Source organism: Epinephelus moara, chromosome 7 (assembly GCF_006386435.1).
Source record: "Epinephelus moara isolate mb chromosome 7, YSFRI_EMoa_1.0, whole genome shotgun sequence".
Lineage (NCBI taxonomy): Eukaryota > Metazoa > Chordata > Actinopteri > Perciformes > Serranidae > Epinephelus > Epinephelus moara.
In genome coordinates, this window is record NC_065512.1 from 5,224,708 (window position 1) to 5,249,658 (window position 24,951).

The 24,951-nt window shown below is 42.9% G+C and overlaps 1 protein-coding gene across 5 annotated transcripts in view; it reads left to right on the forward strand.

The window, feature by feature from the left end:
* LOC126393543 (abl interactor 2-like) overlaps positions 1–24,951 on the forward strand; it is a 42,616-nt gene that overhangs the window by 13,477 nt on the left and 4,188 nt on the right. Inside the window, exons 2-11 of one of the 5 annotated variants that reach the window (XM_050049736.1) lie at positions 5,868–6,035; positions 11,571–11,747; positions 12,347–12,364; positions 12,906–13,009; positions 18,447–18,599; positions 20,734–20,858; positions 21,275–21,586; positions 23,144–23,308; positions 23,481–23,561; positions 24,699–24,881. In XM_050049736.1, coding sequence (XP_049905693.1) covers positions 5,868–6,035; positions 11,571–11,747; positions 12,347–12,364; positions 12,906–13,009; positions 18,447–18,599; positions 20,734–20,858; positions 21,275–21,586; positions 23,144–23,308; positions 23,481–23,561; positions 24,699–24,881 — 1,486 coding nt within the window. The remainder of the gene's footprint in view (positions 1–5,867; positions 6,036–11,570; positions 11,748–12,346; positions 12,365–12,905; positions 13,010–18,446; positions 18,600–20,733; positions 20,859–21,274; positions 21,587–23,143; positions 23,309–23,480; positions 23,562–24,698; positions 24,882–24,951) is intronic. The other 4 variants (XM_050049738.1, XM_050049737.1, XM_050049740.1 and 1 more) reach the window with 4 other exon arrangements.

Here is a 24,951-nt window from a genome sequence, read left to right on the forward strand (position 1 = left end):
GAAATTCCTCAAATAAATTATTATCATGGAGAAAATCACACAGCTGGTCTGCGACTACTTTCTCAAGGATCTTTGACATAAAGGGAAGATTAGATATTGGTCTATAGTTGGCTAACACCTCTGGATCCAGGGTGGGCTTTTTTAGTAGAGGTTTAATTACAGCTACCTTAAAAGACTGTGGTACATAGCCTGTTAATAAGGATATATTGATCATATCTAATATATGAGTGTATAGTCGTGCGTTTAAATTCTTACTGAGTATCAAAATATACTTAAAGTACCAAAAGCAAATGTAGTCATGCACAATGGCTCATTTCAGAATAATGTGTATCATGTTATTGGATTATAATTATTGATGTAATGTGTTCGTCACTAACGTTGGAGCTGCTAAAGGTGGAGCTAATATTAGAGACTTTATATAACGATGGGTTGTTCAGATTCAGACAACTTTATTGATCCCACCACAGCTTGCCTTTCACACATACTGTAACATGATATACAGTAACATGTAGACACATAAATATATGAGTAAAAAAATGAAAACAAATCAAAAATGTGCCAAGGAGATCAGTGGATTAAAGGAATCTAGAAATAAATGATAAAAAGTTAATAGACTGATTTATGATTGGGACTGTTGAATCCAAAATCGGACCCTCCAGGATTTCGCAGGCTTTTTTCGGGATTGTTACGGCCTAAATGCCTGATTTCACGGCAGCTTTTCTGAAAAACTGCGATGAAAGTTGCGATGTTTTAGGCGTATTTGTTGCGAAAAAATTGCAGAAAAGTTGCATTTTTTGTTTTGTTTTGGGGTTTTTTTTTGCTATGTTTTGTGCCAACTATTATTAAATTAATAAAACATAATTTATTCGGGCTTTTTATGTTTCATTTGCATTTGATTTGGTTGTTTTGATCGCAGTGTTTTTGGTGAACACTGTGCGAAGAATTGGAATATTTATGTTAAATATTTAGTTTATTGATAACTAGGGTTGCAACAGTGTGAGATTTTCACGGTACGATGATGGTCTCAGAAAGTATCACGATATTGCAGAGTTATTATTATTATCAGGATCAGCCAGGACGACCCTTAAAGGAATGAAAATGAAAGGGTTATTTTTTGTTTAAATAAATGTTTTATTACTATAATTTAAACTTGAAACCATATTCAGAATGGAAGTTTGTGTAATAGGTCTCCCTACAGAAAATAACTCAAATAAAGGGGAGAATCTCCGTACAGTTGCATTTATTTTTCAGTATTGTAGATAAGCACGTGTACACGGTATGATAACCATCAACTTTTATATCACAGTATGCCTTAAAACCTGTATATTGCTGCAACCCTATTGATAAAATAATAAAAAATCTTGGTTAGTATTCACTTCTTTCTGCTCAGTTTCAGACATTAAACACATTATGTTGATATATTGGCTTTATATTCTTTTTTGTTTTCTTCCTTAAATATATATTATATTTTTCAATCTGCAAAGTAACTAAAGCTGTTAAATAAGTGTAGTGAATATTTGTCTCCAAAATGTAGTGCGGCAGAAGTAAAGAGTCGAATCTTTAATGATTTTAAATTCACAGATTCACATAGTAGATATCTGGAAGTCATTGATAAAGTTGACGAGATTGAAAAGGTAGAACTCAACAATGAGTGCACAGCAGCAGCTGGATGGTGCACACACTCATGTTCATCTGCAATAATGACAAGCATTTAGGTGTATTTAGGATTTCTATAATTTAATAATTAGCTTTGCAAAATGAGCATAGTGTGAATACGTAGCAAGCCTTTAGCCAGAGACTTATTTTACCAACCTCTAGCGCACACAAACTGGTCAAATGACACGTAGCTCACAGGTCTCCAGAACGTGCGCTGGACTTCAAAGGCAATTTATGTAGTCGCCAGATAATGTAATTGTAACGTCAGGGTCCTTCACGTGATGCCATGAGGCCCAAAAAGACTTTTCCCCTCGACTTAATCGGGAAAGTGACGTATGTAAATCGCTGGATACATTTATTTTGAGTGTCAAAACCCCTGCAAAGTGACGCGTTTCACTATCAGAATGTAATCCATTCTGTCCAATAACATTTGGTAAGTCAAGAAGAGTTGCAAGATCAAATCATTTTATCCTCATTCAAGTTAGTGGAGCGCTGCTCAGCTTGCAAAAGGCTGTAGGGCACTTGTTTTATGGGCCCAACGATGCAGAAGATCTAGGTAATGTCATACCCAGGATGTCAAACTCTTTAGGTTTCATGCACCACTGAACAACTTTCCGCCCCGCCTCCAACACTGTATCCAGTTTTCTTTATACATCCATGGTACCTCATCGCTTTACAGAACGGTGATGAAAGTAACAATACCCTGTTTCATGTCTAAAGATCTGCACCAATACAGTATCATGCAGAATGGTGGTTTCCCTGCTGCAGCAGAGACGATGTTTCTCCACACGTGATGTTGTAAACACTTTTTCCTTCTGCAGGATACAAACTCTCATTCCTTTTTGTCCAGTCAGGTAGTGATCTTCATCAAGACCTGTTAGCATAACCGTCAGTTATGTTTCATACTGCACCGTGTCTGGTGCCGGAGGTGTTGTAGTGTTTCAGGATGTCGCACAGCTGAGACTACACACTGTAAACGATCATCATCGTTCTGTCACTGTGTCACAGTCTGTTGTTCCTGTATCAGAAGTCAAACTGACACAAGAGACGAGTGCTCCTTCAGAGAAAACCTGACAGCTCTGCATTCACAAAACCTTTGTGTGTGTGTGTGTGTGTGTGTATAAGCGAGACACACACATTGGTGTCAGTGTGTTTCTTGTCAACCTCGGGCATGAATGAGTTTGCACTGACCTACATCATGCTTCAGCACACACACACTAACATCAGTGTGTCTCTCTGTACTGTCCCTGCTGTCATTTGCTCACATACAGTACACATGTTGCACACACACACATAAAGGTGCTCACGCACGTGGTTGCACATGTTGATGCACATTTGAGCATTTCCATTCATTATCGTTCTGTATCTGTATCCATTAGCTAACAGCTTCACTCTGACATCATGCTGTCTGCCATCTTCATTACGACATTAAAGAGGTGGAAGGGTGTAATTAGGGTCGGTAGAGTTGACGTCCATTTGTCTGTCATATTATAACAGTTACTGTTCATAAAGATTAAGGCATTGTAACATGTTTTAGTGGAAGGCTCAGCTCCTTCACATAGTGGGTGTAAAAAGATAAGTCTGGACAGTAAATTTAATCAGTCAGCTGATCAGGCTCATCTGCTCTACTCTCTGAGACCTCGCTCTGCTCTGTTCGTGTCTGTCCCCAAATTTAACACTGATTTGACCGCAGAGATGCGAGGAACAGAAAACGTCTTTTTCTTGCTTAGCAAAGCTTGATAGAATCACGTCCACTTTTGCTTCTCTGGTGGTTGGGAGATAGCGGCTAATGTTCCTGTGTCAAACCAGTCGTCACTCACATCTCTGTAGTCAAACCACCTGTAAATGTATTGAAACAACACACATATGACTACATCTACTTTTCAAAAGAAGGTGTTAACACAGTAGAAATACATGTATGAAAGTAAGAATAATTGGGTTTTATACACAGGAAGGTAAAACATGTGACCAGTGACCCTTATACAGGAAGGAATCTGACTAATTTGTGAGGGAAATGACTTTATTCTTTGATGCTGGGATGAGATTGACATTTTTCTTTGACCTGCAGTCATCCAAAAAACTGAGGAATTAGACACTAACAGCTACATTTAGAGCAGAGCGACATATAGCTCAGATGTCGTGTACTTTATTTTACAAAAGGATGAAATATGAAATTTAAAACTGTATTGAAACACTTCAACAAGAATGCAGTCTTGTGTTTATATTTATATTTATTCAATTTTCTTTTTTATTTGTTAAAATGTTATTCATCCACGCACATGATTAGACACTTTATCTGAAGACAAAATGTGCTTGAATAATAAAACAGTCTTCAGAAAAATTGAAATAGAACACAATGGAATCTGGAAAAAACAAACAGTTTTAGCTTTTTACTGCTGAAGAAATAGGAGTAGAGAGACGTGAGAATGAAAGACAAAGAAAAGATAGATATTAGAGGAGAATGTGAGGGGAATAAAGCCTCAAAGAAATACAGCAAAAAATAAAGATTAAGTAATAAAGAAATGACTTAACAGCAGCCACTAGGGGTGTAACGGTACACAAGTCACAGTTCGTTTTTTTTTTCGGTACAGTAATGAAAAAAATAGACAACTATTAAATATCTTGTACTTTATTGAAAATAGAAATATATAAAATTTAAAAAATAAAATCCTGCTGTTTTTTTTAACACGTTTTGAATAAAAAATATAAATATAAATTTCTATTTAAACAATTTTACTCAAAAAAAAAAGTACAGTGCAGCTGTAACAGCGGTCGGGTATGTACTTGGAAACACGGCCGCTGTTCTGCAGTGTCGGCACACTGCTTTTGTCTTGTCCACTTGTTTATTGCCATCTTCGTATTTTACCCTGAAACCAAAGTGTTCCTGAACGGAGGACTTAAGGTTTGCGGGTGGGTCTTCAGGTTCGTCAGGCTCACTTGCCAAGTTGTCCAAATGCGAGAATGCGCTGCACAAAGTGAATGCGGAGATTTACGGTCGGACTCGGTCCATCACTCAATTATGTCCGTCGGGGAACTAGATATTTTAAATGGTTCAGCTCGCAAAAACTGAATTAAAACAAAACAAAATAAAATAAAATAATATCCTGCGCCCAATAATTCGGAACAGGGTCGTGCCGAACTGAAAGTCGCGTACTGAACGGTTCGACACAAATAAACATACCGTTATGGCCCTAGCAGCCACCATATTAAAATATTTGACCTCTAAATTGTTTTAATTTTAATTATTGCATTTCGTCCATGGTATTCTAGAGATGCTTGATGTATAATTTGATTTGACGTCTGTCATTTTGGTGGAGAAAATACAATTGCGGGTGCTGCAGCCTAGCCTACTACACAAAAGTTATAATGTGGAATTAAAACATTGAATAAATTACTGACTTTTTTTTTATTTTTTTGGCTTTATTAGATAGGACAGTCTAGTGTGAAGGGGGAGAGAAAGGGCAGATTACATGCAGCAAGGGGCCACAGGCTACGATCGAACCCTTGGCTGTTGCGGCAAGGACATTGCCTTCGTATATAGGACGCCTGCTCCATCCACTAAACCACCAGGTGCCCCAGCAGCAGGTTGTGACTCTTGGGTGGATAATTGATTAATCAGTCTGTTCTGATCTAATCAGAGTAATGGATAAGAGGAGCAGCTGCTGCGAGTGAATGCTTTCAAAGCACCTAACGTTCTGCTGCTCTGTCTCTGCCGTGCTATAAATAACCAAATGAAAGATACTATATTCCAATAGCGAACAGTCCAGCTCCAAAATAGAAAATATATTTGGGTGGCAGTTGTTTTAATCGTGGCGGGCCGCCTGGACAATAAGATGAGAGAAGATAAGAGCACAGCAGTTGCAATACAAAGTTAGAGGAGTGCAAAGTGCGCAGTTTACAAGGACTAAAGTAACATACGGTAGTAGAAGAAGCACATGTATAGCAAATATCAGACTAACTATAAAAGTAGCTAACAGTAAGGTGCAGTGCAATACTAACAACATTTACAATGACACAAACAGGTTACCAGTGTGGATGATAAATAAATATGACATGATAAATAAGCTTTATATAAATATAGCAGCTGCTCGTCCCTTGTATTAATGTGTTAATCTGTTCTGCCTCCACTCTTTTCTCTGGTGTATATACAAACATAAAATGGTGGCACTGATGTGACTCCTGTCCTGAATCTGTCTCCTCTCTCCCCGCAGTCGGCAGACAAGGAACGAGCGCTGGAGGAGACGAAGAGCTACACCACCCAGTCTCTGGCCAGCGTCGCCTACCTCATCAACACGCTCGCCAACAACGTGCTGCAGATGCTGGACATCCAGGCCTCGCAGCTGCGCCGCATGGAGAGCTCCGTCAACCACATTTCACAGGTCTGACCCAGTACTGGTTCAGTAATCAGAGAATACTGCACAGTGATGTCTCTGAACTCCCGTTGCAGGCTACTTCGTAAATCATAGAAAATCTATAAATCTTGAAGCTTAAAAGCAGCTTTTTGTCTTTATATTAAATTGAGATTCAGCCCCCTTCTACTCCTGTGAAATAACAGTTCAACTTCACCCACCCACATTTCTTTAATCACCCACTCCTGGCAAAAAAAAAGTGCTTTTAAAACCTAAAATTAGTCTGTCAGCATGCATGGAGCCGTACCATGGGTGCAGTGTAGCTGTGTTATTCATGGTGGGAGGCCTCATGGGTGAAAAAACACAGTATATAATCATGTATGCATGCAGGCTCATTTCTGTTCACTGCTCTGTGGATGCAGCTCTCCTCGCTGAACTCATCTCAGGAAGATACCACACATTAAAAACATAGGAGAACAATCCCAAAGCACGCTGCAGTAACAATCTGAAGAGGTGAATAAACAGTGATAAGTGGCTCCGGTGCAGAAACATCTATTCTCTGTTTCCACTCTGCATCCTGCGCACAGGAGAGTGTGATGAATGTGTGTTTGGAGTGGACCGTGTTCTGTAACAGATCTTATTAATAACAGCATGAAGCTAGATTTAGCTTCGTGTCAGGGAGGAGGAGGATTTTTCTTCATCCACTGCCGACTCAAGGAGACCCAGTACTTTTTTACATGATATCTAAAGTATCGGGTTACTCCAGAGCAGTGCAGTAAAGTGTAGAGTCTATGAAGATGAAGAAAAAGAAGACTCTTCTTCTTGTCAGCTGGTCAGACAAATAAAACCGTCTGTAGGTGTGAAGCATCACCACTGTGGTCTGATCAGGCTTACACAACACTCTGCACCCACACATCTCACCACACCACGCTGTGTGGAAGTTTACTGATGACAAAAGATTTCAGAGAGCACAAAATAGGCTCAGGCGGTATCTATTTATTCAAACCTCTATACTTTCTTGGCATTTCACCCAGGTGAACGGCATATGATGGTATTTGTGTGCCCAAATTGTTTCACCAGAAGGAATCCCCAGTGAGAATTCACTTCTTTAATATGGACAAAAACATAAAGACACAGACAGGTTTCAGCTAAAGAGCCATCATCAGCACGACAGATCAATAGTGAACGGCAAATTATAAACAAATAAGATAGAGGATACATGACTAAGTGATAAAAGCCATCTGTGCAGGTTGGGAGAGAGTTACTGCCTCAAGCGAGGGAGTTCAAGTACCTCGGGGTTTTGTTCACGAGTGAGGGCAGAATGGAGCGTGAGATGGATCGGTGGTTCGGTGCAGCTTCTGCAGAGGTGCAGGCACTGCCCTGGACAGTTGTGGTGAAGAAGGAGCTGAGCCAGAAGGCGAAGCTTTTGATTTACTGGTCCATCCACGTCCCAACCCTCACCTATGGTCATGAGCTCTGGGTAGTGACCGAATGAAAGAGATCTCAGAAGGAAATGAGTTTCCTCTGTGGGGTGTCAGCCTTAGAGATAGGGGGAGGAGCTCGGACATCCAGAGGGAGCCGCTTCTCCTTTGTGTCAAAAGGGGTCATTTGAGGTGGTTCAGGCTTCTGATCAGGATCCTCCTGGGCGCCTCCTGTTGGAGGTGTTCCAGGCACGTCCCACTGGTAGGAGGCCCCGGGGCAGACCCAGAACATGCTGGAGAGATTACATATCTCATTTGGTCTGGAAACACCTTGGGGTCCCCCAGGAGGAGCTGGAAAGGGTTGCTAGGGAGAGGGATGTCTGGGGTGCTTTGCTTGGCCTGTTGCCCCCGCGACCTGGCCCCAGATAAGCGGATGAAAATGGATGGAGTTTACACAAAATGCTGGAGCACCAGTTTGCCTCTCATCTGAGCCTTTTGTTGGGGAGCTCCGAAAACTGTTGGCAAGCAGAAAATCAGAATCTCTGCTGCTGCTGACCGGCTACTTACAGTCCTGTAACGCTCCCCGCGACTCACAGTCGCCATGTTTGTCAGTTCAGCTGCCTGTTCCACCAGGAGAGACTGACCTCTGGTGGCGCATGTTGTGCACTACATACAACACATCCTCAACACAGCATCTCTGTATTTGTTTAATAGAAAGATAAACATCTGTATATCTGAATGTCCTGTGATACCACCCAAGAATGGCACAAAACAGATTCTGAGCTCTCTCAAATCTCCTGTCGATGGTATACGTCTCTAACTCTGCAGCTTTGTCCAGCACTTTCATATTTCTCTACAAACTCACACATCATTCATACTCAGTAAGCCGACACGTGGCTGCGTGCACTCTGTGTTCAGATTCATTATTTAACACCAGCTGTAGGAAAAAGAAGGATTTTCATTCATTAAACATTGAAATCCACAACAGTCCCTCCACACAGAAGCTGAGTACTTAAAGGAATTAAACTGCAGTTTTCAGCGGCACAGAGGATCCATTCTCCTCCTCAGACCTCTGTAATAATAATCATCAGTGTAATCAGAATCAACTCTGCATGCAGGAATAATGAGATGCTTCTCATGTCAGGCCAGGACTGTGATTACACGTCATAATTACTGCTTTCAGCTCAGCAAGACACAGTCACATCTGTTATGTAGGCGAGCGGTTCGTGCTGCGAGGCTCCCTCTCATAAAGAATCACATTTCAGCGTTCACTTCATGCTGTAGAAATCAGCCAACAGCCGAGTCCTGTAAGATGAAACAAATGCACAGTGTGTCTGTGTGATGAGTTCAGACGCACTCATTCTTCTTTCTCAGGGCCCGTGTCCACATGGCGTTTTTTTTTTTTTCTTTTTGCAGAAAAGCTGGGGAACTCTTCACCCTAGCGCTTTTTTTAATAACGTGCCGTGTGTAACGCTACATTAACAGACGGCTGACACAGTTAACTTCAAGCTTACAAAGCTAACAGTGATAAAAGCACAACACTCACCAGCAACATCCAGAGTCCACCGACCGATCTGCTCCCAAAAAATCGGCTTGTCTGTAGGGCTGCCCCCACAACTAAGAATTTTCCTAGTTGACCAACAGTCATCATTCAGGTCCATCAGTGGACTAGTCTCCTGCATGTTTCTGATATGAATGTAATGATTAAATGATATATTTTGGTGGTTTGAGTTGAAGGTGTGAGAAAGAATAGTATCAGTAACATTGTTAACACTGTGCTACATTACAGAGAAATACAAACCGTACTAATGAACCTTCATTAATATAGGCCTATATTTTATCTACAAGTGCACGTCACACACTGAGCGAGCCGCCTGTTAATGACGCTGTGGGCTAATGGGCATGTAGCTACTTCCATGTTTCAGATGATACGTCATGTTTGTAGTCGACCAATGAAGATGAGTTTACATATCACCTTGGGTTCGTCCTTCACCTTCTCAAAATGATCCCACACTTTGGATTTCCTGCCCGACATGTTATTAACTAGCCTGTGGAATAACCGCAGGTACCAGCCCTGGAAATTAACCTGACTCCTGTCTGACTGCTGAGCGTGGACACTTCCTGTGTCTGTACTTTCAAAGTAAAGTCACACATGGTCCAGTCATATAGGTTTGGATTTATTTTGACAAGGGGCAGCTCCTGATAGAGTTTCATGTTTGTTTGTTTTTGTTTTTTTCTGTGTTTTTTTCTGTGACTAAGCGACTAATAACCTTTCTGGTCGACTGACGTTTGGTCGACTGTTAGGGGGCAGCCCTATTTTTCTGTCTTTGTTGTGACAGTAGATAGTAGCCTAGCTGAAGAAGCGGCAGTGACGTCACCGCCGCTTCTTCAGCTAGGCTACTATCTACTGTCACAACAAAGACTTAAAAGCTAATTTCTGGGAGTAGATCGCCCGTTGGACGCTGAATCTTTCTGGTCAGTGTTGTGCTTTTAACACCATTCTCTTTGCTGAAGTTAACTGCCCACCCTCTGTTAATGTAGCATTGCATTAGCCACCTAGCTAACGTCATTCATTCATTCATCTTCTAACCGCTTCATCCTTTTGAGGGTCACGGGGGGGCTGGAGCCTATCCCAACTGACGTCGGATGAGAGGCAGGGTACACCCTGGACAGGTCGCCAGACTATCACAGGGCTGACACATAGACACACGCTCACATTCACAGCTACGGACAATTTAGAGTTATCAATTAACCTAGTCCCCAATCTGCATGTCTTTGGACTGTGGGAGGAAGTCGGAGTGTCCGGAGAGAACCCACACTGACACAGGGAGAACATGCAAACTCCACACAGAAGGGCTCCCACACCCGGGATCGAACCGGGAGCCCTCTTGCTGTGAGGCGACAGTGCTAACCACCACACCACCGTGCCGCCTAGCTAACGTCAGTGTCAAGGTATCGTTTAATAGAAACACACCCATGCAAAGCACCTCAATAAAAGAAGTGCTTGGATGAGGCACTCCCCAGGGGAACTGCCCATTGGTCCGACATCCCATTGTTCTGACCATATTAAACTCATTGTTCCGAAGTCCGTTCCGAAATCATCATGATGCCCTGTGGTTAAGGTCTGGTTAGGTTTAGGCACAAAAACCACTTGGTTAGGGTCAGGAAAAGATCATGGTGTGGGTTAAAATGAAAAAGAAAGTGACAAACACATAAGCCGTGAGCCTGCTTCGCCTCAAGCCTTTCCCAGCTCACCCAGAGCCGGTCGCGGCGCACCATCAAGGCAGGAATATGCCCATCGGGAGCCGTTCAGCACCGTGGACCGTTGGACTAATGGGATGTCGGACCAATGGGCTGTCGGACCAATGACATGGACCCCTCCCCAGCGCCCTGCCACAGCTTTTCTGCTGAAGAAAAACGCTCTGAGGACGCAGGCCCAAAAGCGCTCGGAGCGGCCACACAAAAAAAGTCTGAACGCTCTGAAAAAAGACGCTGGGCGTGACGCTTTCTCTCCAGGCGGCTGCATGTGACCATATACACCATCCTCATAGACAACAATTGAAATACCATGCCAACGCTGAGAAGAATAAGCTTTGTGGACCCAGGCCTGTAGATGTTTTCTCTAGACTCTCATAAACACAGACAGATGATTCACAGCTGCAGACTTGTCACCTCTCAGTTATTTTCACTGTTGTTAATGAAAACCCTTTGTGATGTTTCAGAACTGTCACCTCTCTCATCTCACCTGAGTAAACACACCTGAATGCACTACCGAAAACACGATTAACACGCGTCCTGTCTGGCGGCTCAGAGAACAGGTTGTCATACATATTAAAATGTACGACACCAGAAATATCTGCAGTGTGAAAGCTGCTCACAGTGAATACATCTAGAGGATTTGGATTGTTAGTCAGACAAACAAAGACATCAGTACAGGGCACGGATGGGCTCCTGCAAGTTGTTACAGACTCCTTAATAGACTGTGATTAATGTAGGGGTGTTCCTAATTTCCCTGACGTTTAAACAGACTCTTTTTCCCACAACACGTGTGTGACAACAATTTCAGCGTTGATAAATCACGTTAACATTAAAACCCCTGCACTTGAATTAGCCAGTAACCCACTCTGTCTGTGTCTCTTTTCAGACCGTCGACATCCACAAAGAGAAGGTAGCGAGGCGGGAGATCGGCATCCTGACCACCAATAAGAACACATCCCGCTCACATAAAATAGTTGCTCCGGGCAATCCAGAGAGACCGGTGCGCTACATCAGGAAGCCCATCGACTACAGCGTCCTGGATGACATTGGACACGGAGTCAAGGTGGGAATAATAATGACAGAAAGGGTTATAGATGTTTACAGTGCAGTAGAAATCACATAGTGTCACTATATAGTTACATACCAACAGTCAGAGCTACAAACCTGAGGAGATACACGAAGTTTTACAACCTTTAGTAAACACCACAAGAACAGATATCTGTGTGGTGGATGAGCCACGTAGAGCAAAGACAAACCAAAAGATAGAATATTCCACAGCTGTGAAAAGAGATTGCAATGCTAAGAAGAAGAAGAGAACAAAGCCATGACGCTGAAAGGTGAAGGGATCTAAACCTGCATGTTTGTGTGCATGGTTGTTTCTGCTGTGTTTGTGTGGCACTGGATAGTTTGCATCTGCAGCAGTGTAAAAGTGGCTTTAATGATGTCGTCATTGTTGATTTAAGTGCAGCTTGACATTTTCTTCCTGTCCTCACTGTTAGAGCTGACTCTGTTTCTCTTCTGTTTCATCTGTGTCTCTATCTGGGGTTTGATTTCTGCCTCTTGTTTCAGTGTTTGCATGATGCTGTTGCTCCGTCACTAACCTATAGACAACTGTTCTCTTCTTCTTCCTCCTGCTCCCATTGCTTTCACTGACGCGTTAAGTGGTTATTGAGGTTCAAGGTAAGGATGCACAACACACCTGTACATGATACCTGAACAATACAAGTAATACGTGTGACTGAGGGAGGAAAAACTGCCATTATAAAGGTACATACAGAAATGCCAGTGACTAATCCAGTGAGTGAGTGAACAAGAGAAATCAAACTTTATTTTCTGATAATTTCATGGTGGTAATGTTCTAAATCAGAAATGAACCATTAAACACTCAACAGATTATCTACTACTTCTGTCTGGTTTTCCTTCTCTGCGTCTTTCCCTTGCATTCTGTCATTACATCCAAATTAAACATCAGAAGGTGTTATCATGTCCACCTCATCAGAAACTGGGGAGGATAGCTTTTGTTTGCAATAATAAGGGTTATCCTGTTTAGGAAACCAGAAGCAAAACCACCAATCCAATTTTTACCTTTTCTACAGATTTAAAAGAAAAACTATGAGGTAGTTTGAAAGAAGATATGATGACGTTAAAAAACTCTGCACACTGGGGACTCTCCTGAGACGATCTCAAGCTAAACTGATTTTGTGTGTCTGTTTCTCTGCAGGTGAACGGCCAGCAGAACATGAAACTCGGAGGTGGTCTGTCCCGGTCCAACCCCCCCACCCAGAAACCACCAAGCCCTCCGAGGGCGGGCAAGGGCATCTTAGGGTACGTACCCAGCTCAACACACACACACTCATACACACACTGACATTCACTCATCCTTTGTCATGTGTGTATGCGTTTCTGTTTTCATGGTTTTATTTCAGTGACTCTAATATTTGTCCTGAATGACGTCTGAACAAGGTGACATGTTTAAACAATGACATATATAATGTAAACCTTAAACCTTCTTCCCTTCACAGAATCACAAATGTGTCGTTCTTTGAGCTAACATTAAAATAAGTGGTGTGTGTGTGTGTGTGTGTGTTTGTCTCTGGTGGGAGGACGGAGGGTCCTGCGGCGAGTTTATTACAGATTAGACCCNAACCTTAAACCTTCTTCCCTTCACAGAATCACAAATGTGTCGTTCTTTGAGCTAACATTAAAATAAGTGATGTGTGTGTGTGTGTGTGTGTGTGTGTGTGTTTGTTTGTCTCTGGTGGGAGGACGGAGGGTCCTGCGGCGAGTTTATTACAGATTAGACCCGGCAGAGGGGGATGACATCACACACACACACACACACACACACACACGGTGCTCAGAGGAAGAGGAGTAACGTCATGCGTTGTGAAAGCTTGTTGTGTTCTCAGACATCTAGGTCACCCAGCTGTATCTCCTCTTCCTCATCTCCACTCTGTTTCCTCTCTTTTCTCTTCCTGTTTCAATTCTGTCTCACCTTCACTCTCATCTTTCATTCTTCTCCCTCATCACACCTTTTCCCTCCTCTCCAACATCTCTCCTCTGCAGTATCCAAACACTGTGAGGTCAAAGGTCATGTTTGAGTTTGTTTAAAGGTGCACTTCAGCGTTTTGGGAAATGGATTTATTCGCTATCTGAAAGTCAGATGTTCAGATTGATTCCACCCTCATGTCTGTAGAGTAAATATGAAGCTACAGCGGCTCGTTAGCTTAGCTTAGCATAAAGACTGGAAACAGATGGAAACAGCTAGCTTGGCTCTGTAACAAAGGTTACAAACTCCAGCTTCCAGCATCTCTTAAGCTCTGATTAACATGTTAGATCTTACACATACCTTAAGCCCAGTATACACTGTGTGATTTTGGGCTGTCCCAAACGAAAGATGACAAGCGTGAACGAAAGGTGGTGAATTCTTTGACTGTGGCTCTAAAATGGTGGTCCTACGTCGCACAGTGAGAGAGGTTCAAAGATCGTCATGGTCTTGCAATCGAATAGAGCCTGGGATAAAATTCTGACAGTGTATGAAATTTGGGATGACCATCTGACTGTGTGACTGCTGTTACCATCTATGTCTACTAACCAACCAATAGAAATGCAGCATGAGATGATCAACACGACAATGCTAAATGCTAGTAGATGCTAATAAATACACTTCGAGTTCTTGTTGCAAAATTGGCTAAGAGAGCCTCTTTCTCCAGCCACAACGTCGTCCACATTTTCCTCCTCTTCCTCTTCTTCAGACTTTTTCGACATACATAATTGCCGCTATAGCGAGAGCTCGATTCATGTTGTCATTTTTCTCTTACCATGACAGTGGCGTAGATTGATGAGGCATACTGATGACGTTTTGTTCTTGCGTATTGACGTCGATGGACGTACGTTTTAAGGCCTTTGCACGCTGAGTCAATTTTTTTCAGATGCGTTCTTTTAATATGTCATCTGTACAAAATCGTTACGCACAGAAATCTTGCACACTGATACCGTTGCGTTTATTGTTCTGTTTGGTGCGCAAATTGGTGACAGTACGTGACAAAGTGAAAAGACACTTCCTCCTTTGCCTCTCTCCACTGGAGTTACCCATCTGTCTGTCACCACTCCCTCCCTGTCCTTCATTTGGCACCGTAGCTGCTACATCCTCCTCCTCGTCATCATCATCCGATTGAATATTACTATCTGACCTTTTGAACGTGAGGTATCTGAGTTATGAAATGATTCTGTGCGCCCCGTTCCTCTGTCTTGTCGCCGTTGTGTCCCGCCACCACATTTTCTTCACTGATTCTCAGTCACACGTCTCTAAAGGCTCTGACCAATACGAAAAACGCAGAAAATTGAACCTGTTCTGAAAATTTTTATGACTGAGTTCAGGAGGTCGTATTTATCTTTAGATGTACAACAAGTTCGGACAAAAAACAAAAAACAAAACAGTGTGCAAAGGCCTTTAGCCTTCAATTTAGTAGGCGCTGTCATCGTACAGTCTGAATACATCAAACTTTATGTCGTACCCCAGTATATGTGATCCATGTCGCACAGTGTAGCTGCACTAAACTGATGAGATTGCTAAAATCTCACAGACTGTAGGAGGCTTTGCACTGTATCTGAAAGACAAGTACCTGTATATACGATTGGCTTTAGAGAACTGTGGAATTTCACTGGTGTTGGTATCGACTCCTACATTTCTGGTATGGTGACATGACTAATGTAGCTGGAGGGAGGATTTTTTTTTAAACTTTGGGCAGAGTGATGCTTGCTGTTTCCTCCTGTTTACAGTCTTTATGTTAAGCTAACCTAACCATCTGTTGCCTGTAGCTTTGAACCGACTTACTGACATGAGAGTGGTTTGATGTCACATCACAAGAAAGTGAATAAATGTGTTTCCCAAAATCTGAAACTATTTCTGTAAGAATTCTCATGTTGGAGCATTAAACCAGTGCTTATTACACTTATTATATCTTATTATATTACGCTGTGTGTGTGTGTGTGTAGCCAGGTAGCCAGCTGGTCCGTCGCCTCCTGTTATTTTGTTCCTTCCTGTTTCCCGTGTGTAACCTGCTGATCAGCCGCCTGTTTGTGCACAATAAACCTTAATTAGACGGCAGGATCGTCTCCCCGCTGAAAGTGTCAAAGTACCACATGATCTGACGGGAACATGGAAACAAAACTATTTAAAGATTGTTATTTTAATTCATGGAATAACAAGAGGAGAGCATGCTTAAAGTGTTTGAGTCTGTAGGAAGGATCGAACAGAAGCAGCTCAGCAGTTTGTTGGAACTGAAGCTTTGGTCACAAAGCCAAGTCACTCACACACACACACACACACACCCACACACACACACACACACACACACACACACACACACACACACACACACACACACACACACACAGCAGTGTGTTCTGGCATCACGCTGCAATCCACAGGCCAAGTCCTTCTGTCTTATCACACACACACAACACCCCAGAAACACGCTCACACATAATCTTCACATCTCTCCTCTTGTATAATCCTTCTTTTTGTGTCTTCGTACTCGTCTCTCAGACAGAAAATATGATTATTCATTATAAGCTGTGACACATTAAACAACACAACATGCTGATTTTACTCTGTTGAGGTGTAACGGATCATATTTCAGAGTTTTACGGTGTTTGTGTTTGTTTCTGCTGAAATAACTGATGTTATTAATGTGGATTTTTTCACTCTGAATGTATCAGACTGACTCCTGTTTGTCTTCAGTCTGGGTTTTATTCTGTTATGACGATGATGATGCTCATTTGTCCTTCTTCTCCACAGTCTTTGATGCTCGAGGAGTCATAGTTCTCTAAAAATACATCCTGACCTTTAAACATGGCCTCAACAGATTTCTGTTTCTCTGACAGAAATAAATCAGCTCATATTTAACATAGAAATAATATAAACATACTGATGCTATATTTATGTACCGTACTGCCTTGAAATGGACTTTTTAATGTTATGTTTTATTTAATTAAGGCCTCACAGAGCTGACAGTTAACAGTGGAGTCTGCTCTCTGCTGGATACTACAGCAGATGAGAGCTGCAGCGCCCTCCTGTGGCTCCTCACCCACATTACCTTTGATTTAGAGTATTTCATTGAATATTATTGAAGTAGGAATCTAATGAGGGATGGCTGTTTTAACTTGAGTGAGAAAACCTGTCTTAAAGACATTAACAAATGAGTAAGACTCTCAATTATTATTTTATATTTATCTGTTTATATTTATACAGTCATTATCTGTGATTTATTTCTTCTAACATTAAATATCCATTATTTAATAAACACCAATCAATTTCAAAATCAGGTTTGCACAACAAACATTTTTTAGGTTTGGGGCTGTACCCGACAGACTGATTCAGTCAAATCAGATTCTGCTGTTTAATACAAATATTCAATCATTCTTTTGTGATTTTTTTGTTTGTTCATATAAACATTTGAATCTGGCTCAGTGGGATGTTCAGTGTGACAGCAGCATTTGTGTAATGTAGTAAACAAGCTAACTGCGCTAACGACGGATCAGAAATGTACAACACAAAAACCAGAGACTGTCGTATTAAGTATCTGTGAGCTGTAAATTCACCACTTCCAAGAAGAAGAGCGATAACAATGTTATCTTAGAGCCTCAAGGTGCAGAGATGCTCCTCTGTGACGCTGCATTATGTCCACAGCTCTTTGTACTAAAGAGTAGCATGAACGTTGAGAGCGCTTATTCCACAGCAAAATCTGGGGCCCAAACGTAGTGCTCATTTTGGCAGCTGTGTGAGTTTTAGAGTCCACAGTCATTTTTATCCTTAATAGATTTAGTCAAAGTCCAGCAGTAGGTGGCTGCTTGCTCTGCTGCCATTCAGCGGCTAACAAGTGGAGCTAACGGCTAACAGCCATTGCTGCAACTAACAAACTCCACAAATCCATTCAGCAGCTCTGCCATCCACAGTCAGACACACGACTGATTATTCACTGCTGAATTACAGCTCACAACTCAAAACAAAATTTTTGTCAACAAAATTAATACTGTAAAAAAACGGCCCCAGAAGCACACTGCACAGCATGCTGACTAGCCCCCCCCAAAAAATAGACCACAGGACTTGTAACAGTCTCAGTCCACTGAGGGGTCTCCAACTGATGATTCTAATCTGTGGCTTTCAAGGAGCAGCCCTGGTTAGGTTTTTATTTGTCAAGAGATAAACAAAAACTCAGATGATCTTCAGTACTGTGTGGTTTGATCAGAGTCGACTCAAATCGACTCATCAACTGATGTTGCGAAACTCTGATTGGTGCATGAAATACATGACCTAATATAAGTCACCTTTTCCCAACTGAACCCAGTATGAAAGTTCGTGTTTCTGACGTTGAGTCCCAGATGCAGAGTAAAATAAATTTGGGCAAACTGATCAAACAAACTCCACCACTTTTTCCAGGTTCTCAGGTGCTGTACAGGAAGTGGTCGCCCTACAGAACACAAATTTGTGAATCCTAGGTTAGGGAAGGTATGACCCGCCCTACTCTCCCTGTGATTGGCTAGTACTCGTTGCCTTCAGTGGTCGTATTGGTTAGGTTTAGGGTAAGAATGCCAGGATGAGCCAATCAGAGGCAGAGTAAATCAAAATAAGGCGGGTCATTCCCTCTCTATCCTAGGAAACGCAAACTTCCCAACAGGATGCTGCTGTCAGACTTTGTCATCAGAAATAGACTCCACCCGTTAACCCTTTCTCCACCCTGACCTCCCACATGTACAGGAAGAACTCCCCCTACAGGACACTGGAGCCAGTACGCCCCCCGGTGGTGCCCAACGATTACGTCTCCAGCCCCACCAGGAACAATATGGCTGTCGGACAGCTTCCCAGTCCTGCCCGCACCGCCACCCTCAACCATCGCCCCCGAACATACAGGTAGAGGGGTTGGCGTGTAAACATGGCTGCCAGAGTGCGACTTGAGAGCTTTTTCCTCCCCTCTCATGGCGATGTTTTTATGTGATCACAGAAAGGCAGATCTTCAACACATCTGCAAGTCTAGCGTGGGACTCCAAAGTTAAAAATCTTTGGAGTCACTGAGTGTATCACTATTGTACTTTTATTTTAATAACGATGTTGAGGTTTGACAAACACATTTCATCTAGACTGACAGATGTGTTGAAGATAAGTCCTGACTAACTACTAACGTTGCATCCTTTCAACACGTCCTTCTTTCTCAGTGTGCTTTATTAACTTCATGCTTTCATTCTTGGCTGATCTGATCACTTGTAACAAGGTGAGCGAGCATGAGCAAATGCTTTGGACGTCATATATGTCACATGGTGAGAAACGTACCAAGAAAAATGATCCCAAACCTGGAGTTCAGTTTTTAAAGAGAAAAGATCAAAATGTTAACTTCAACCACAACAACTTTTTTAATCTTATAGGAAGAGTTTCCCTCCACACAGACAGGAAACACTCCTTTCAGATGAGCTTAGGTTAAAGGACGGTTAAACATTTTGGGAAACGAGTTGCATTCTTACAGACAGTGATGGTGCTTTCAGACCTAGAGTGGTCTCCTTTGGTCTGAATCAGAGACTCATGGTTGGTTTGTGTTCTCACGGCAGCATGTCGAACTGCCGAACCTTTAAACCTTTATAAGATTTTGACCTGTCCCCTGGAGCGTCTCTGTGGATGGTCAATGAGTGTGGACAATGCAGAAAAATAATAGAGCAATCTGCTGTTACATGATTCCCAAAACCTTTGCTCGTGAGTTCTCACCTGTCTTCTTGTTTCGTTGTTGAACTTTGCTTCATCACAAACTCTGCTGCTGTCCAGTGTTTCCTCTGTGATGTCACTCAGCAGTGATGCTCAGGGAGTTTCTATAGTTGATTTAAAACGCAGCTTTGTGCTAAAATATGTCTCATGGTTACTGCAGTGAAACGGGTAGTTATTAATTAGTGAATAAAAACATTCAAGTTGACTGATAAACAATATTAAATAGTAAACATAAATGTAACACATATTAAGCAAAGGTATTCATCTTATGATCTTTAGTCTTATATTGCTTCCTAAGACAATCACTCCCTAACAGATGTCACAGTTTTAACTGGCTAAAATCCTGTTCACTGATATCAACATTTTTCTGTTAATTTTGCATCTGACAGTCGTGTTGTTTGAGCATCACTGCTGAGTGAAGTCAGAGGACACAAACTAACTTCCTGCTTTCATCCTCGCAGCATCAACTAACTGATTTTCTTCTCATTCATTGATTCAGTGTGCAGCTTTACTGTCTCTCCTCTGCAGTTTATCCACCTGTGTGAGCCTCTAACAGGCTGCCTGTTGATGCTCTGGATGGGAAAACTATTTCTCATCCAATCACCATCTCTGTCTGTGCTGGTCTGGAGCCGTCAGCCAATCAGATTCTGTGTCTGCAGCTTTTCATTGCTTCATATCTTCTGTGCCGACATTAACGTTTGACTCACTGCTGCTGCTCTAACAGCCACCGCTCTGCTTTTATTCTGAAGTTTCTCTGCAGGCAGCTGACTTACTTCTCTTTCTGTCTTATCAATCTTCATCACTTCATCAGCTGCTCTGACATCCTCTTCTCTCCTGTCTTCATTATCTGCTTGTGTCATGAAGGAGGTGTGTCACGTGGCATGAAGCGTAAAAAGAGTTTCAGACCTGTATCAGCATGTTTGTAGCTTTCTTTTAAAAATATTTAGCGAGCTGGCTTCCCTGATATTTATACGTAGTATGTTCCAAAGTTTTGGGGCGTCACTGACAAAGGCTGCATCCCTGATCTTCCTCCAGCTGTTTCTGGGAACCTCCAATAACTACAGCTAACAACCAGCAGCAGATGATCGCAGTGTTCATGGAGACAAATAGTTCACAAGGGAGTTAGCGATGTAGCTCAGTCCCAGCCCCTGTAGGCTAAAGAAGGCAAAGTTGAGCTGTAGACACATTTTCTAGACCTGAACACTTTTACAGTACATTAATAATCCTGCTGTGTGTGTGTGTGTGTGTGTGTGTGTGTGTGTGTGTGTGTGTGTGTGTGTGTGTGTGTGTGCAGTGGTAGCAGTGGTGGCAGCCATCCCAGCAGCAGCAGTCGCAGCAGCAGCAGGGAGAACAGTGGCAGCGGCAGTGTGGGCATTCCCATTGCCGTGCCGACGCCGTCCCCACCCTCCACCTTCCCAGGTAACACATGCAAGCAACGCACACACGTTTATACTTTACAACATCTTTCCTTCCTTCTCTATCCTTCCAACCTTCCTGATTTAATAGAATAATAGAAACTCTTAGCTCATTTTTATTTTGAGTTTGATTTAATGTTTCTGTTGATGTGATTAGACGCCAGGAAGAATATTCACTCTGTTTTAATAAAACTAACAATGATCCTAATAAATCAACGATTAATTTAATTCCCTTCCTTCGCTTTTTTCTTCCATCCTAACATTTATATTAAAATGTACCTGCACAAAGATGATTAAAGCACATATACAGCTTATTATTGGATGTAATGTTTGAACATATTCCTGTAGCAGCCACTTAACTCCTAATATTCCCTGCTTCCTTCCTTCCTTGCTTCCTTCTCCCCTTTCCTTCTCCTGAAGTTTCCCCGACTGCTGGACCAGCTAGCTCTTCCTCCACTGCTCCCAACTCCTCCCCCTCCCCCTCCCCGACTCCTTCCTCCTTCTCCTCCTCCTCCTCCACCACAACCTTAACACAACCCAACGCAGCCTTACCACCAAACTCACCCGCACAACACGCCGACTCACCTCCTCAGACAAACACGCGATCAAACGCACCCGCCAACACCTATAACCCCGCCCCCGGCACGTCCGACGTAGAGCTGTCTCCTCTCCTTCCTCCTGCCCCTCCTCCTCCACTCTCCTCCTCCTCCTCCTCCTCATCACCTGCTGAAGGTGAGTTTCTGCACCGCCTTTGTCGTTGGCGCTCTGCCTTCCTCCATCCTTCATTTCCTTCTTCTTTTCTGTTTTAATTCAGCTCCTGGTTAAAAAACCTCCTGAACACTGAAGAAATTTTAACCAGGAGAAGTTTCAGCAGGTTACAATCTGCAGTCCTCACCACTAGACGCCACTAAATCTCCTTAAATCTTCAAACTGTTCCTTTAATTCCGTCTGTCGGATACTTTTTTAATCAACATTTCATATCCTGCCTTCTCATCTGATCTCAGACCATCTTTAGTTTAAATTTGTTTACGTCTAAATGTTGAAAACTAAACCTAAAAAGATTGTGAGGGATTCAGACTCAATAAAATGTTCTGCAGCTCAGACCCCACAGACTGAGCCTCTGATTACACACAGTCTGCTCTGCTTTTATTTTTAGGAGCTGCACAGACACAAGAGTCACAGCAATCACAGAATAACTTTAATTCTGACTGTAGAGACTCGTTCAGCAGCCTGCACACACAACATACAGCTGTCTTCATTTGGCTCATTGTTCATCTTCACATCCTGCTTTTTTATATGCGTTTGGTTTTTTGGTTCACTGTCAAATACACGCTGCTCTCTCACAGTAACTTCACAGTAACACAGGGTACATGATACGGTCAGTGTGGAACATGGACACAGCTTTTTATATTTGGTAGTTTTTATCACCTTGAAGCCTGAGATCAGTCCAGAGTGTTTTTTAAAAATAGTAATAATGATAAACTTTATTTATCTAGTGCTTTTCAAAAACAAGTTTACAAGTTTGGAGTCAGTTCAATGGAGCTAAAAACGGAAACAAATAAAAGAGACAATGAATAAAAATGTGAGGATAAGGAAATTAATGAAAGCAAAAAACAAACACAAACGAAAAACCTCTAGTCAAAATCCAGTTAATGAGTTTTGAAGGAGGACAGCAAGGTGACTTGTCTGAGTCCCAGTAGAAGGTTGTTCCACAGTTGTACCCTCCCTCTGTCTCAAGTCTCACCCTGGGGACCGAATACAACAGCAGAGCCCTGCACTATGAAGCCAGTTCAACTTCTGCAGGATATCGTCTCATTATCTGGTTTGACTAACGCGTCACATTGGCCGTCTGGATAACCGGTAGTACAAAGCTGGTTATCAACTAGTTCAGTCAGCTCTGAGTTTTCCTATCCAGCCACGAGTGAGTTCATGTGAAAGAGGCGGGTGTGTTACTGACGAGTGACATCATCAGAGCTATGAATGAAGGAGGCTGCTTCGTATCATATGAGATGAAACGCACCAAATGTTTCTGGGACTGAAATAAGAGGTGGAAAAGTAGTTAGTGACTGACCGAAGTATTGCATTAATAGTACCGAGAGCCAGTTAACAGAGTGTGGATTATTTTTCACCAATCAAAACCTAATTTCTCCAAAGTGTTGAGTGTTTAAGCCGCCGAAAAGATCTGTTAAATCTTTTGATTTTAAATACATGAATCACCAGTTCTGACCAGGATCCTCTGTCCTCTGTCTGTCCTCTGTCTGTCCTCTGTCTGTCCTCTGTCTGTCTCAGGTCCTATCGTCCCTCAGTTCTTCAGTATGAACCGGCCTCAGCCCCGCCAGCAGGCTCCTCAGGTGGGGGGGTCGCTGCCGTACCGTCGCCCCCCGTCTGTGACTGGTCAGCCAATAGAAACACAGAACCAGGTCAACGGGGGTCCTTACTACAACCAGAGCCCAGGTATTATACACTGTCTCACACACACACACACACACACACACACACACACAATCTGGAACAGAACAAGTTGATTTATTCAGGAGATATTTTCCTCCTCATTGAACTCTTACTTTAATTATCAGTGTAATAAAATGATCTATAACTTGATTAACTCTCATGTGTGTGTTGGCAGCATCCCCCCCGCCCCCCTCCCTCCTCCAGTTCACTCCTCAGCTTCCTCTGATGGGTTTCGTTGCTCGAGTTCAAGAGTCCAGTAAGTCTCATTAAGGCACACACACCTGAAAACACATAATACACGACCATTCACATACACTGAGCATGTGTGTGCCAGTGTAAAGAGGAAGAGGATTGTTTACTCTGTGGTTGGTTGCTTAGTTACTACAAAGATGGCAAACGGTAAGAGATGCTTGGACTGACAGACAGGAAGGGAAAGGAAGGACAGGAAAGGAAAAGAAAGGAAGGGAAGGAAAGGAAGGGAAATGAAAGGAAGGTGAAGGAAGAAGGGACGGGAAAGGAAAGGAAAGGAAAGGAAGGACGGGAAAGGAAGGGAAAAGAAGGAAGGAAGGGAAGGAAAGGAAGGGAAAGGAAAGGAATGTGAAGGAAGAAGGGAAAGGAAGGAAAGGAAAGGAAGGACAGGAAAGGAAAGGAAGGAAGGAAGGGAAAGGAAGGTGAAGGAAGAAGGGACGGGAAAGGAAAGGAAAGGAAAGNAGGGAAAGGAAGGACAGGAAAGGAAAAGAAAGGAAGGGAAGGAAAGGAAGGGAAATGAAAGGAAGGTGAAGGAAGAAGGGACGGGAAAGGAAGGGAAGGAAAGGAAAGGAAGGAAAGGAAAGAAGGGGAAGGAAAGGAAGGGATGGAAGAAGGGAAGGGAAAGGGAGGAAGGGGAAGGGAAGGAAGGAAGGGGAAGGAAAGGAAGGGGAGGAAGGGGAAGGGAAGGAAGGAAGGGGAAGGAAAGGAAGGGAAGGAAAGGAAGGAAGGAAAGGAAGGAAGGGAAAGAAAGGAAAGGAAAGGAAAGGAAGGAAAGGAAAGGAAGGGAGCATCCTTACAAGCAGGATGACATCACAAAAGGTATGTAGACTTAGCTACCCAGTCAGGGAAGCAAATGTTTCCGTTTCAGTAGTGTGGACGCTGGGCATGAATGTAGCAGTAGTGGGTGCAGCAGTAGCTCAGTCCACAGGGACTTGTCTTGGGAACCAGAGGCTCAAGTCCCGGTTCTGGCCAAGTATGGACCATGGGCTGGCAGCTGGAGAGGTGCCAGTTCGCCTCCTCGCCTCTTCCTTGTGCAAGACACTGAACCTCAGTGTTTTATTTTACTAAATCAAATGTATAGGAGGTTTTGGTGTAAAGCACATGAGTGTGTTTCTGAGTGTACAATGTCCTTCCTCACTTCCAGTCTCAGACGTCCCTCCTCCACCTCACCCAGCTGCAGAGAGCCAATCAGCACCTGAGGAGCCCCTGCCAACTCCTCAGCCACTGGAGGATGGACATGAAGAGGAGGAGTCAGCAGTGGTGGAGTACAGCGACCCGTACGCTGAGGAGGACCCACCGTGGGCCCCCAGAACCTACATGGAGAAAGGTACAGAAACATAAAGCTGTGTCCCAAATCATCCACAGTGAATCTGATCCTGCAGCACTCGTCCTTTTTT